Source organism: Mus caroli, chromosome 14 (genome assembly GCF_900094665.2).
Source record: "Mus caroli chromosome 14, CAROLI_EIJ_v1.1, whole genome shotgun sequence".
Classification (NCBI taxonomy): domain Eukaryota; kingdom Metazoa; phylum Chordata; class Mammalia; order Rodentia; family Muridae; genus Mus; species Mus caroli.
This window is the reverse complement of record NC_034583.1, coordinates 57,008,373-57,023,815: the sequence shown is the minus strand read 5'-3', so window position 1 is coordinate 57,023,815 and position 15,443 is coordinate 57,008,373. Positions and strand designations below refer to the sequence as shown.

At 45.4% G+C, this 15,443-nt stretch overlaps 1 protein-coding gene across 1 annotated transcript in view; it reads right to left on the bottom strand.

Moving 5' to 3' along the window:
- Positions 1-5,488: 5,488 nt before the first annotated feature.
- Positions 5,489-15,443, bottom strand: part of Ccdc25 (coiled-coil domain containing 25) — a 31,837-nt gene continuing 21,882 nt past the window's right edge. The window contains exons 8-9 of the mRNA XM_021181744.2: positions 13,950-13,995; positions 5,489-9,007 (exon numbers count right to left, since the gene is read on the bottom strand). Of these exons, the coding sequence (XP_021037403.1) occupies positions 8,978-9,007; positions 13,950-13,995 (76 nt within the window). The 3' untranslated portion in view covers positions 5,489-8,977. The remainder of the gene's footprint in view (positions 9,008-13,949; positions 13,996-15,443) is intronic.

The following is a 15,443-nucleotide window of genomic DNA, read 5'->3' as shown; positions in this document are numbered from 1 at the left end:
TTCAGTAAAGCTGGTCCAAGACCAGCTGCGTTTGATGCTTTCCCAGTTTCCTAATGACAGTATAGTCAGGGCACTTACAGACACATAGGTAATATGCAAAAGGCATTTACAGACATGTAGATAATACAGGCAGAACACTTGCAGACATGTAGATGATATAGACAGGACACTTACAGACACATAAATAACGTAGGCAGAACATTTACAGACATGTAGATAATATAGACAGAGTGTTTACAGAATGTAAACAATATAGACAGGGAGTTTACAGACATATAGATGACGGTTATGAGTGTGATTATGGGGCTGGGAAGGTAGCTCGGCTGATAAAGTGCTTGTTGTAAAAGCATGATGACTGGAGTGCGATCTTCAGGACCCAAGGTTCATGCTGTAACCCTAAGGCTGGACTAGCAGAGCCCAGGCACAGTAGTTCATGCTGTAACCTCAAGGTCAGGCTAGCAGAGGCCAGGTACAGTGGTTCATGCTGTAACCTCAGGGTCAGGCTAGCAGAGCCCAGGTATAGCGGTTCATGCTGTAACCCAGGGTCAGGTTAGCAAAGCCCAGGTACAGTGGTTCATGCTGTAACCCAGGGTCAGATTAGCAGAGCCCAGGTATAGTGGTTCATGTTGTAACCCCAGGACTGGCTGGCAGAGCCCAGGTACAGTGGTTCATACTGTAACCTCAGGGTCAAGCTAGCAGAGCTCAGGTATAGCAGTTCATGTTATAACCCCAGTGCCAAAGTAGCAGAGCCCAGGCACAGAGGTTCATGCTGTAACCCCAAGGCTAGGCTAGCAGAGCCCAGGTATAGTGTTTCATGCTGTAACCCCAGGACTGGCTGGCAGAACCCAGGCACAGTGGTTCATGCTGTAACCCCAGTGCCAGAATAGCAGAACCCAGGTACAGTGGCTTACATTAAAATCTCAGTGCCAGTCCACATAAATCAGCAAGCTCCAAGCCATTGAGACACTGTGACCACCCCTTCCAAAAAAAAAAAAAAGATGGCTGACAGCTGAGGACCAACACCTAAAGTTGACCTCTGTCCTCCACACATTGAACATACATGGGTCTGCATACATAATAGCACACGTGTATGCACACACTACACACAGTGATCTTAGAATGACTAATTAGAATTCAAATCAGCTCACTGATGGATTCCAACAAGGAAAATCCATCAAAGACAATATTGAGAGCCAGCAGTGGTTGACACCGGCCAATAACGTCAGCAACCACAGAGGTTAATGCAAGAGGACCGAGTGTTCAAGACCACTCTAGGGTCCAGAGCTTCTGAGAAGACCTTCTCACAAACAAACCAACAGATGAACAATGTTCAGAGAAGTTATGGAGAAAAATGTCAATCGGTTCTATCTGAAGTTCAAAGTGAGAAGAAACTGTGAGTCATTTTGAGGAATGTCCATGGGGGAGTGGAAGATGGAGAAAAGCAAGGAAAAAGTTACAAAAAAATTAAAGAGCTGTAGGAATGGAGGGAAGTTTCCAAAGTACGTTAGGGGCAGGAGTAGGGAGGTGCTGTTCCGATCTTGGTCAGAGATGTCCATCATTGTGGTAACTCTTTAAATGACTGTATTTGTTCACATACTCTTTTCTATATTTGTTACTAATTTTTTTAAAGGGATACTTTTAAAGCCTTAAAGGGCAGGAAATCTCAAATCCCAGAGTAACCTAGTCAGGCAGAGCATTTGATTGACAATCTGAGCCACAAGAGTCAATCCTCTCTTGGCATGCTCCTCCATGCATCTCAGGTCCTGACTGGCGACCCTGCAGAGCTTGAGGGGGTGTTCTCTCAGAGGAGTCAGGCAATCAGGAGTAGTTGGGGGGCCCACAACCCCACATGATGTGAGGAGCCTGCTTTCCCCTGCTTTCGTATTGGATCATAACAAATGAAGGGTTTAGGAGCAGCCACAGGTGGCAGCTGACAGCTGTTTTCAAACCCTCCAAGCTGTTATTTGGCAGAGGAATCTGGCCTGGTCTCTGAAGTGCCAGATGCCAGGGTGGCCACTAGCTGAATCCACTGTGCGGCTGGTCCTGGATAAATAACGTAACTTCCTAATAAGAGAATGCCGGTATGAAGTCCTGAGCTCCTGTCCCAGACAAGGCTCAGACCTCCTCTTTAGGCCATTGCAAAGGGTACCACAGAAGAGTAAGGCAGCTCAAATAATCCCTGAAGTCCCCTCACCTCCCATCCATGAGATGAGACTGCAATCTTTGTACATTGTGTGCACAAAGAAAGACAGACGCTGACTCCAGAACCAGAGCCTTGTTTTTAAATACAAAGCACCAAGTCTTCTTGGTAGCAAAATTGTTTGTTTGTTTGTTTGTTTGTTTGTTTAATCAGTGAGTGGTGCTGTATTTCTATTATTCCAATGATAACATGGTCTGAGACACCACTGCTGCTCAAGAGCATAGGTTGTCCAGATCGTTGCAGGATGCTGTGTTCAATCTCTGGACTATCTGCAGGAGTGTGATCCAGATTCATAAGGCTTACCAGAAACAGAAGCTGAGACCAGCTTGCTCTCTCCTGCCCTCTGCTGGGCATCCCCTCCATCTCTTATTTGTGCAGGACGCTGATGGTACCTGATTCGGATGGTGCAAATCAAGAGCATCTGTCCCCATGAGATACATCCATCTGAGTGAGGCCTTTACAACGTTCTAGACAATGACAAACTTTCAGATAAGGGTTTGGAGAAAGCTCAACATTCAAATTGACAAGATCCTGCTCAGAAGTGAGTGGTGGTTTTGTGGGAAATTCACAGCTCACAGCTCATGTGCTATGGAAGAGCTTGGAGCCAACCTATAAAAATGTGGACATTTTATCTAGAACTCTAGATTTTTAATACCATATTAGTGAATGTTCATGACATCTTAAAATATAGAAGTGGTTTGTACAACTGTAGTCCTGTTACAAGACATGGCAATGTGGGTCCTGCCAAGTGACAGCAAAGCCAGTCACCACCATAGCCTTTTAAGGCACAACTCAAAAGGGACACACAGAACACACAGAAGTAAATCCATAGACCTCCAGGATAGTTGCAGCTCCTCAATACCCAGAGTCCTTCAAGACCTATGGCTGTCCCGGGGAGGCAAGGTCCAAGTCCTAGGGAGAGACAGGCATGTCATCTCCTAATGAGGCCTCACTGTGCCTGCAGGACCATCTTTGGTATACTCTCCAATGGAGAATGACCCAGCCTGAGGAATTCCACAGATAGGACACAGGTTGAAACTGTTCACAGTGGCCAGGTGAAGGCTCTTCCAAAGGTCCTGAGTTCAATTCCCAGCAACTGCATGGTGGCTCACAACCATCTGTAATGAGATCTGATGCCCTCTTCTGGTGTGTCTGAAGACAACTACAGTGTACTTATGAATAATAAATAAATCTTTAAATAAAAAAGTGTGGAGTAGAGAAACCCTGTTGAGAAGGATTGGGAGGAAATGCCACTGCCTTTGTCCTGTCCCATGTCATCTAGCGCCTTCAGTGCAGCTCACTGGCTTACTCTGTAAGCTTGGCTTCCCTGTGGCAGCACATTGCCTCATTGCTGGAGCGGACATGCCACATCTTTAGGATGGCCACGATATGGAGTCATCTTGCCTGACATCCTTAGACATGTCACCTGCCCTATTTAGGCTGGCACTGGAATTTATAGCCTCTGCTTTGGTCTTATTCCTCACTTTCCAGTGGACAGATGGTGACCCAGAGGAGAGACATGTCACGCAGAATAAAGGGCTGTATCCTAAAGGGCAAATGTGCAAATACTACTTGCCTCTTTTCCCTGTCTCCTCTCCCACATGACTGGTTTCCTGTGATGGGGTGAGATGACAGGGTCCCATCTGGTTAAGGGAGTGAGCTAAGCTTGGGGAGAGAATCAAAGGCAAGAAGAGGACACTGTCTGGAATTGCCCAGAGCGAGTCCTGTTCCTACCTACGCATGCTCCCTCTGCACCCTCTGCCCTCCAGCAGAGAGGCAAATGACTTTCTCTATGGGTCATTGCCCACGGAGAACCGCACCATGTATGGGTGTGCGCATGCTTGCAAGCGAGGGTTCATTGTATGTGGAGGTCAGGAGACAACTTTTGGGAGTTGAGTCTTGTCTTCTACCTTGCTTCGAGACAGGATCTCTCTTGCTGTTTCTGCTGTTGGATGGTACTGCTGGCTGGCTCTCTTCTCTCTCTCATTTTACTTGGGGGCACTGGGATTACAGGTGCCTGTTACTGTATCTGACTTTTTTTTTCCTGTTGCTTTACATAAGCTCTGAATACAAACTCGCATCATCTGGCTTGTGTGGCAAAGTGCTTTTAACTCCCCTAGCCCCCAACTCCAGGGGCTGTAGAATAGGGCAGATGTAAGAAGGAACATAGTAATGACTTTGGAGAATTCTTTTCCAGCCTTAAATATTAACACCTACTCACCAGGTCTGAGAACCAGAGAAAGCTACATGGCTTTCCAGAATGAACAATTATTTCTCAGGGCTGCCATTCCATGACTGGTCACAAATGTCGAAAACTCTGAGTCAGGACCAGTCAGAGCATGCCAATGGTAAGGCCCTATCTTGTGTTGTGTGGTCCAGGTGCAATGCAGCCATAACTTTTGTGTGTGTGGTGGTGGGAGAAGGGGAACCACAGTTCTAACAGTTCATACAGCTGTGAAATCAGAAAGGAAAAAGTAACCCGTGTAAGATGGAGGTACCTGCAATTCAATGCACCTCTATTTCAGCATCCAGCTGTAGGCTAGGGAGCCTCCACCCCTCGCTGGAGTCACTGACAACTGGTGGTTGCTAGGAGAGGACAAGTCATTTTTCATTAGGAGTGTGGTCCTAAAGACCATGTTCTCACAGATAAGCCCACCCACACCCATGCATATATGAGCAACACTAGTGAATTTTTTTTAAAGGACATGAAGTTGCAAAGTAGACATGGGAGGGGATCTGGGAGGAACTGGAGAAGTGGAGGGCAGGTGTGACAGAAATAAATTGTATGCATGTATGAAAATTCTCAAGGAATAAACTGAAGTATAGTTTTAAAAAAGAATTCAAATAATTTCATGGCCTAGAGAAGAAAACCCTGTCTCTCTATAAACACTTAGTAACACTACAGTGTGTGCTGTGATGAAGCGGTGAAACTTGGAACCAACCAACGCCAACCTGGAGCCCTCTGGTCACCAGGGGAAGTCTTCACATTTGAAGCTTCATTCCAGCTACTGGGTTGCCCCTACAAGTTCATGTGCTGAAAGCTTGGTCCATGAGATACTACTGAAGCTCTATGAGGGACTCCACCGTCATGAATGGACTGATGGGTCTCACAGGAGTTTTCCCAAGAGTAGGTTGTCAGAAAGCCTGCCCTGCCTCATGCCTGGTCCCTTCTGCAATGCTGCCATTTCCCTTTCCTCTTCTTTGTGTTGTGATGCACTTAAGAGGGCCGTTGCTAGGAGGCTAGCACCATGACACCTGGCCAAGTCACGAAGCAAAACCAAGCAAATCTTTTGCATATAAATTATCCAGTTTCAAGTTAGATTACAGCAACAGAGAACAGACTATCATTACCAGCCCTGAGTCCAGGCAGCCCAGTTAAGAATTTGAGGTAGACATGAAATCAAATTGCAGATGTTAGTGGTTTTTTTATCATGGCCTTTCAGCTTCTGGTTCTGGGAGTCTTGGGTGATAATCGCTTTTCATTTGTTCCTCTTCCTCTGCTTGGACCCAGAAGTGACTGAAAGGTATCACTTGTTACATGTTAACCCTCTGAAAATCACTATGCACATGCCACTATAGAGGCTGAGCCCTAGAAGACAAACATAGAGAAGTCCTGCAAGCACACACAGCTCTACTCAAATGATAAGGTTTTGTTGTGGTTTACAGAACACTCCTCCAGAACACTGTGTCCAAGGCTGAATGTGTCACGACAGAAATGACAGGAGGATGCATGCTGAGTCTTGCCTGTGCTGGGCTCCCAGGTGCCAGGCAAAGAGCGCTCACTAAGCACAGCTTTAGAGAACTTGCTTGGGCTAGATGGATGGAGACTGATGTTAGGTCTGGAATCTAAGCTTCTAACTTTATAACTTCTGGTTGTAGCTTGTTGTTTTGTTTTACTTTAAAACCAAAAGGTCACCTATCTACTCTAGTATGACCATATTCAATTTTGGGATGTTATCCATATTCTGCGTTCAAAGAAAAAGAAGACTTCAGTATCATGTCCAAGGACATGCTGGGAGGCTGCATTATCTCTCCCCCTTATACCTTCCCAACTCAGAGAAAGAAGGGCACCCCCCTTACACACGAGGGTGCTTCCACTTTGTGTTTAGCTGGAGACTGGAGTCTTGCAGCGTGGGTTACAGGATCTCTTCCTGGGAGTGGTGGCGGGGACAGGACCACTAACTAACAAGCAGCAGTTAAAAGGCTCTCTAATACCCACACTTCCAGAGAGAGTTTAAACAGCAAAACATAAAAAGATCCTGGATGGGTTCAACTACAGCCTACACCTACTGTTGTCAAAACCTTGCCAATTTGGTAAGCACAAGCACCATGTCACGCCTGCCTTGCCCAGGCATCTGACCTCACAACAAAGGTAAGAAATGAGAGAGCTAAAATTACTCACAAGTGCCTACAGCAGCTTGTGAAGTTGAGCGATTAGGCAGGCCTCCTCTGCATAGAGAGCACAGCCAGGAAACTGGAAAGAGATGCAGGGGACTCTCATACACACAGAAGTGATCAAAGCGGTAACTCATAAGCATAGAACAATCTGGAACTTCCTTATCAAACACTTAGGACACAAGCCAGCAGCAAAAACAGACGGCTTTGATGATGGCAGTCTGATTCCTGAACTATGTATGTCCTTAAAAGAAAAGGTCTCTGCTTTTCCCTGAGACCAACTGAACTGGAAAAACATAAAACAGGGGCAGAGAGGCGGGGGTACAGCTTTAGGCATGGAACAGCTAAAATGGTGAGGGAGGAGAGCCAGGTATGCAAGCCTGAGAATTCAGAAGAGGCCCGGATAATGCTAAACCTGTGAGCGGAGTTTTGAACTACTTACCCTCAAATATAAGTTGAGCATCTGACACTGAAGGGATAGCCTTCAAAAGCTCCCCCATGTGTGTTCAAGGTCTGTAGATGCAGAGGCCGAGGGGACACAGGTAATGCTAGCAGCAAAGCCTCCCACTGAGGTGTCTCTAGCCAAGGACTAAAGGAGCCAAAGCTTTAAAGCAATGTCTACAGGGATTACACAGGGGGGCTTGTGGAAATGGGCAGCCCCGCCTTCAGTTCAAACTTCTCCATGCTCAGATCTGACAAAACGAGGCCACTCTTGCAGGCCCCACAGCAGAACCTGAGGTGGGTGGGGCTGTGGTCCAATGCTCACCTCAAATACACGAGATCTCGAGTTCACAGAAAGAACCTATGATAAATGAGCTTTTACAGCACAATTAGCCTTAAACAGGATTGGAGGTGGGGGCTGCTCTCTTTTATAGAAAACAAGTTCTAAGAATTCATATATCAATGTCCTTTCTGACAAAAATGATACTTTATTATAATTTTTTTAAATCACAGAACTCCAGTCTAAATATCACTCTCTCTCTCTCTCACACACACACACACACACACACTCTCTCTCTCTCACATACACACACACACACACACACATTCACACTCACTGATCTCTGGTGCTGACTTTCATACCCCTCAAACTGGCTCTCCTCAAATTGGCTAACAAGCTATGCCTCAGGGAATTTTCCAGTTTAACTCATACTAAACTTGGGATACCAGGGATCAAGGGTCTGGTTTTGTGCATACGTCAGTGATGACAGCTGGTACATCTGCTGAAGAAATCATTTCTGCTGGCTCAGCACCGCAGAGCTGTGGGCACTGTGTGGTGTGCTAGAATATGGATCTGCATGCCAGTCACAACCCTGCCAGCTTTTCTCTCTCTCCTCTCACTGTTCTGTTGAGTCTCTTCAGGGGCTCCCTTAAACACTAACAAAAAGGTTATCTATCTACTGGGTAGCAGGTGGCTCAGACCAGTACCAATGCTACATGCATGTGAAGTCACTAAGCTTACAACTCTGGAGTTACAATTCAACATAAATACTATTCCAAAGTAAGGAAACGGATGCCTTGCCTGGCTAGGGAAAATGCTTGATTCTTTCTAAAGCTTGCAATCCATGGTGGACTTTTGTTTCATGATACACTCCAGACAATCATGAGGCAATCTGTGTCACTCTCACAACTAGCACAGCACCCTTTCCTGTCTCCCTCCACACACAGAAACAGCTTCAGAGCCTAGCTGTCACATCTGCGGCTTGGATCACCTGTGATTTCAGGTGACTTGTTCCCAAGCTTAGTTAAGATCAACTATGTATGTATGATGCTGAGATGGGGCCCTCACCTCACAGTAGTGAGAACAGAACCCTCAGAACAAGCTAAGAGCTGGGCCAGCTACTCTGACGCCAGCAAGAGAGAACTTGCCAAATACTGAAATGCAAGTTAAGTAAGCACTGCTGCTGCCTTCAAACCCACGTCCCTTTCTTCTAGTCAGGAAACCGTCGTCAGGAGGGCCCTGGCCTGAGAAAGCCAGGCTTCTTCACAGAAGTAGATATTTTAGAGATAGGAAATGCATTTTACGACGTCTGTTCCCAGGATAGACCACAGCCACAGAAGCACTTTCCAGAGTCGGTCTGCTCCAATGTCTATCTCAAAGACAAAGGCAGCCAGCCTTCATGAGGTACTGACGAATGTTCTGCCAAAAATATTCTCCTTTCCCTAAACTTTTAAGTTGTCTTCAAGCTCAACTATATTATACATCTGTTCTTTTCATCAGCAAAAAGGTGACTTTTTTTTTAAACTCCAAAAACCAATGATGTCTATGTAGAATGAAGGTAGAATTTTGGTTGGTTGGTTTCTGTAATTCAGAACCTAGATGAAATCAAAAGCTCTGCAATGGTCTGCACATTCATGTCTTCCCAGGGTCTGTTGCTCGGCTCACATGAACTCATCGGAATCGTTACCATCCTGCAGGAGACAAAAGAGACCGTGAAGGCCTTGAGCCCGCCAGACAGTCATAATAATCATGCTCTCCGCTGCCCTGTCTCAGTCCTAACCTCGGGGTGCAGGGCTGCGGAAAGCAGCAGGTGGATGACTGAGCTCGCCGCTGCCTGCTGCCATTAGCTCTTATATGACCCAGGAGAGCAGACACAACCTCCCAGTCCCTCAGGTTACTTTAACTTCCAAGTTATAATGTAAAGCCCACCCCAACTGGTAGATTGTGGGACGAAATGGTGACTCTGCTAAAGAATGATTTATGCTAATCATTTAGCATAAATCCTGAACTTTGAAAACAGAGTGACTGAGAGAGGGCTATGGAGCCTGTTCTGTTCTCCTGGAGTGACTTTACTCTCTGAACACAGCTCATGTTATATCAGATCATGAAACACACACACACACACACACACAGTTTTAGAAAAGGATCAATCCTCCACAAGTATTCTATATGAACAGTGTCCTGCTTCCTTATGCCAATAACACCGTCATATATAAAATATCTGTGCCCTAAATCTCAGTATTTTGAACCTTGTGGTTTCCCTAGATTTGTGATTTCACATGATGAAAGCTGATTGTTTTCCTTCCTTTTTTTTTTAATAGGCAAAGCCCTTAAGAAGCCAAACATGGGCTTGTAATAAAGCTAGCCAGCTTGGCCTCTTCCATAACACAGCACATGGGTAAAGGGGCAATCTTAGTGCACAGCTGATACGCCCCAGCTGCCTTACTGCAGCACACACTGGCAAGACTCTTTCCTGGCACAGTGGCTGGCTTGAGCAACACTGGTCACTGCCTGGTTCGATTTCTATCTATTGTTGTTTAACACCAGTACTACCAGAGGCAGGGACAGGACTTGGGGTTCTTTTTCTTTTAAGGACCCTTGTTGGAAATGGTAGGAAGGCAGTAGGTGAGGGTAGAAAACGGTAGTTTCTATAAAGGCTGTTTTTCTCTAGCTTCATTCAGTGGCTCTCTCTCTGCTGCTCCTCTTCCCCTATCTTCTTAAAAAATAATTATTGCCGGGCGTGGTGGCGCAATAATCCCAGTACTTTAATCCCAGCACTTGGGAGGCAGAGGCAGGCGAATTTCTGAGTTCGAGGCCAGCCTGGTCTACAGAGTGAGTTCCAGGACAGCCAGGGCTACACAGAGAAACCCTGTCTTGANGGACAGCCAGGGCTACACAGAGAAACCCTGTCTTGAGAAAAAACAAAAAACAAAAAGAAAAAAATTAATTATTTTAGGAGCTAGAAAGATGGTACAGTGGTTTAAAGCACTTGCTATTCATGCAGAAGACGCAGGTTCAATTCCCGGAACCTGTATGGTGGCTCATAACCATCCAGAATCCCAGTTCAAGGGGATCCAACATCTTCTAGCCTCTAGGGCACTGAACGCATGTGCCGCACTACCACACATGCACAAAACACCTACACAAAAAATAATAAATTAAATTAATTTAAAAATACATTTTAGTGTATGTGTACCATATGTATGCAAAAACCCATGGGAAGTCAGGAGGGAACTGGATCCCCTGGAACTGGAGTCTTAAAGAGATGTAAGCTGCCATGTGGGTGCCAGGAACAGAGCCCAGGTCTACTGGAAGAGCAGAAAGCTCTGCTTACTACAGAACCATGCCCCCAACCCATGTGCTGCTCTTTTATTAGCACAATGGGAAATGCTGTGCCCGGGTAGTAGGACTGCCTTAGAGTCCTAAACTTTAGGAACAGCACCAGAAACATCCATGTCAGCTTCTGTACACTGCCAGTGAGGACAGACAACAGTAAGGCCACCCAGCTGGTAACAGGGACAGTGTACACTCCACACAGGGGCCACTCACTGGATGTGTGGGCAGGTGATCTGGCACCACAGGAATGTTTAACTGTGTGTCTGCGGTTTGGGACTGTCCTTGGACAACTATCACATTTCAGATTCCCAGTCCTCTACTACTCAGCTTATAGACAGGCCTCTTGTTGCCTGGTGCTAACTGATGAGCAAGAAGAAAGCAACAACAATGATATATGCCTCCAAGCACACATAAAAAAAGGACTAAAAATTACAGATCAAAGCGGTTATGCTCAATGGAAAACTAAGCATTCTGATGAGCATCTAGCTCGTCTCAGACAGAGACCAGTACCCTTCCTGATGAGCTTGTACAGTCCTATCTCACGTAAGCCTCAGTCTCTGGATGAAGATCAAGGGTGCACACTACAAATCAGGTTGTACAACACAAGACAGTAACGGAGCAGAAAATGTTCCAAAGAGACTGAAGCTTTTCCATTGGAGCACCTCACGCAGAGCATCAAGTAACAGAGCAGGGGGGAGGAGGGGCGTTTGTCTCACACCCAACACTGTAGTCTTGGGACTCTTAATTACAGCATCTGTGCACACCCATGCATGGCTGGTCCTTTGCATCTGTGGGGTCTATTTCTGCAGATCCAACCACACACAGAGAGCACTTAGGAATCCCACAAACACTCTTTTTTTTCTTGTCAGCATTTTGTAAGCACTACAGTGTGACAACTATCTGCACCTGCATTTTTACTGTATTTGGTGATAATAATCAGAATAAATCACATGGGGAGATAAAACATGAGTTACATGAGAATAATTTTCTATTTCATGAGGGTTTTGGCCAGGCAGTGGTGGCACATGCCTTTAATCCCAGCACTTGGGAGGCAGAGGCAGGTGGATTTCTGAGTTCAAGGCCAGCCTGGTCTACAAAGTGAGTTCCAGGACAGCCAGGGCTACACAGAGAAACCCTGTCTTGAGAGAAAAAAAAAAAAGAGGGTTTTGATCATCTACATATTTCACATTTTAGTATTCCTAGGGCCTTGGAACCAATGCCTCAAAAATTTCAAGAAATGGTATGTGCAAATGTATGTGTGTGTGTACATGCACAGGCATACATATGAGCGTGTGTACATACGCACATATGTGTTTCCAATTCTAAAAGAACATGTAAAGCTCTTAAAGATCCACTGTGGGAACAACAGGTACAAGGTTGAAACACAGGCCAGATTTCTGGTGGAAAGCCACTTCTAAATAAAGTTTCAAAAAGTTTTCAGTCAGCACAGCAGAGACAGGAGCATTAGTTTTTACTGAATTTAACTTGGAATCTATCACAGGCCTCTGCTAAGGTTAAAATGTTCTGAATTTCTGGAAAGCCAAGAATAATATGCAGAGGGCTAAACAAACTCAGGACTCCAAGTAAGGACCAATGACAATTACCTATGACACGACCAAGTCTAGGATGAGGGCACACCCTTGTTTATAGGTGATGACAACCTCATGAGGTAATGTCTCTACACAGAGCAATAATCCCCCTAGAAAGGCTAAAAATGTAGTAGGCTCAATCCAGGGACAGTTTAAATCTCCTGACTTCATATTCAGTCCTGATGAACTACACAGAGTTATTTTGGAAATTTTCAGAAATAATTTACACAGCCCCATCTTGATTCATAAAGGAGCCTCAAAATTTTAGCTCTTCACAGATGTGGTAGTCAAGATGTGTTCTTACCCGTTCCTGGATGGGCACTGGACATGAGCAGCGTCTAAAATCCTACGGACTCCAATCATACACTTAGCTTGGAATCTGAGTAGACAACCTTAGGGGGGACTGAGCCACTTAGCAGAGCTTTCTGTAGTAATGAAGAAATGGCTCCTTATCTCTGCTGAAACAGTAGCCACCGGGCCACACAAAGCTGATATGGCTGAAGAACACAGGCTTCAACCTTAATTTTCATTTAGACAGCATTTGCAATTCATGTCTAGCATATCTGATGATGCAATCTAAAGCATACATTCTAAAAGCTGTATTGTGAAAGAGCCTGAGCCAAATATGCTGGTGCCTGCTTGTAACCCAAGCACATGGGAAACAGGGGCGGTGAGACTGTGAATCTGAGACCACGCTGGGTAAGGGGAGGCTCATGGCAGCCTGAGCAACAAAAGGAAAACCTGTCTCAAAAACAAAACGAAACCCTGAAACATGTCAACACTTATTCCAAGTCCTAACAAGTATGACAAGAATCAGTGCTGGTATTTAGACATATGGTCTCGTATTTGGTACATTTATTTTTAATTGAAAGGGGTAGTTCCGACTCTGTTTAACTATATTGTGAAGTCTACAGCACCATTAATAGAGGATTTTAATAAATAGAAATTTATTAATTTCCTTTTTTTTTTTTCAAAGCCTGGAAATGGAATAGGAACTAAGAAAGGAGAAAAAAAATGGACTACAGTTCTGTGCCACAGTCTGGGTCTGGAAATGTCCCCAAAGGCCACATGCTGAAGGCCTGTTGTCTAGTCCGTGCTCTGGGAGATAGAACATTTAAAAATGGTGTCCAGAGTGAAGAGAGTCAGGTTTCCGAGGAGGCACGGTCTTCCCAGGTGCTGGGCCTCCTGCCTTCCCCCTCACCTTTCTGCTCCCAGCTGCTGTAAGACGAGCCGCTCACCTTCTCCTGGGTTCCCATCACTATGCTGCCTTAATACTGGACCCAAAGCAGCAGGGCAACTGACCATAGCCCCAAATCTCTAAAATCCCAAGTCAAAATAAAGCTCCTTTCTTCCTAAATTGATTATCTCAGGCACTGTGCTGGAGTAAGGGAAAGCTGACTGGCGCACCATGTAATACTAATAGGCCTGCCCTTCACAGCACGTTAGCTATCCGACCCTTTCTTTAAAGTGACCATATAAAAGCAAACACAAGACCATGGGGCAGGATGCTAATGCCTGCCTGCCAGACACACACACACAAACACACACACACACACACACACACACACACTCTCTCTCAGCCTCCTCTTTCATACTAGCTGCCAATCATGGTAAGCAATCTGCAACACTACGACAGTCAATAACTCAACTACTGAAGACTCTGTTAAATATTCAAGGCACAACAGTAGAGCAAGAAACGTGAACATACTTGATTTGAGGACATATTCTCAACTTTCATGAGTGATGAGTAGCTCCTAGAAGAAAAGAAAATAGTCAAATTGAGGTTATTTCTCCATAAGCATTTTGTGGGTGATTAGCACCCTAAAACCCAAATGAGGTTACTATGTCAACAAGCTCTCCCAGACAGTCACCACGTTGGTGGAAGGCTCGGTGGGCTAACTGTTCCCACTCTGAAGACAGCAGCACACAAGCGTGCCCTTCTGAAGGACACATTTCCTCTGTACTCCCTATTAACCCAAATTGCCCCAACACCTTTTGAGATTTCTAAAAGATAGTTTCAGACTTCTGGTCTGTATCTGACTCAAAATCTATTCCCCTACGGAAACAAACACATTGAGTTCTCCTGTTGCCTAGAACAGCATCACCGTCCATTCCATTGAAAACCTAGGAGCCATTCTCAGCCCTTGCTCTTCAACCCAAACTACCATCAAACCATGACTTTACCAGTGAATTTCCCTCTCACTGAGTCCAAGCTTCATGCGTGGTCTGGACCACTGCCAATCACTTAACTTCTGGCTCCCCTGCCTCTGGGTCCCTCTATAATCCACCAGGCAAAGAGCTCTTACTAAAACACAAGTAGCCAGCTGAGTTCATGTCTGTCACCTGGGCCCATGCCTAGAAAACTACCACTCAGGAGGCTGCGGCAGGAGACAGCCACCAAGTGTGAGGTCAGCCTAGGGCTTACATGAACTCCCAGGATGCAGAGAAACATGCTGTCTCAAAAAAACAAACTCACTCACTCACTCAAAGCCTCCTCACTTTTGCTTGAAACTTAAAAAAGAAATTGTCTTGTGTGTATGTGGGTAAGTGCAGCATGCCCGTGGGGACCAGAGGACAGCTCTACCTCCAGCGCGAATCACAGAATCTCTATATTACTCAACTCATTCCGAATGAATATTGTATAAAATGAACTAGCTGGAAGACAACAGAGCTTTGTAATGTGTTGATTTGAGAATCAGACGACACACGTAGCTATAACTTCGCAGCAAGATGCTTAGGTGCTGTTCAGACTCACTTTCCTTTTACAAATTCAGGTACCAGAACTATGCCACTGCTGAGTGAGGACATGCAAGAAGCACTTTCAAGAACAGTGTCAGTCAGATGGCAAATGTTAACGTATCAGCCATTCCTCCTTAGCAAGCTGTAAATGAAGTGATACCGTGTTTCTAACACAAAACATCCATGTTTCTAAACAAAGCAGTTAAAGATGTGAAGGAAACAGGGCATATTTTCTTCAGTTTTCCCCTACTCCAAACTAAAACCAAGAATTAGCTGCTGTGGTGGTTTAAATGAAAATGATGCCACCCATACTCCCTACCTGTAGGCTCATAGAGAGTGGCACTATTTGGAGGTGTGGCCTCACTGGAGGAAGTGTGTCACTGGGGGTGGGGATTGGGGGTTTCAAATGGTCAAGCTGGGCCTAATGTCACTCTCTCCCAGCTGCCTTGGGTTCAAGATGTAG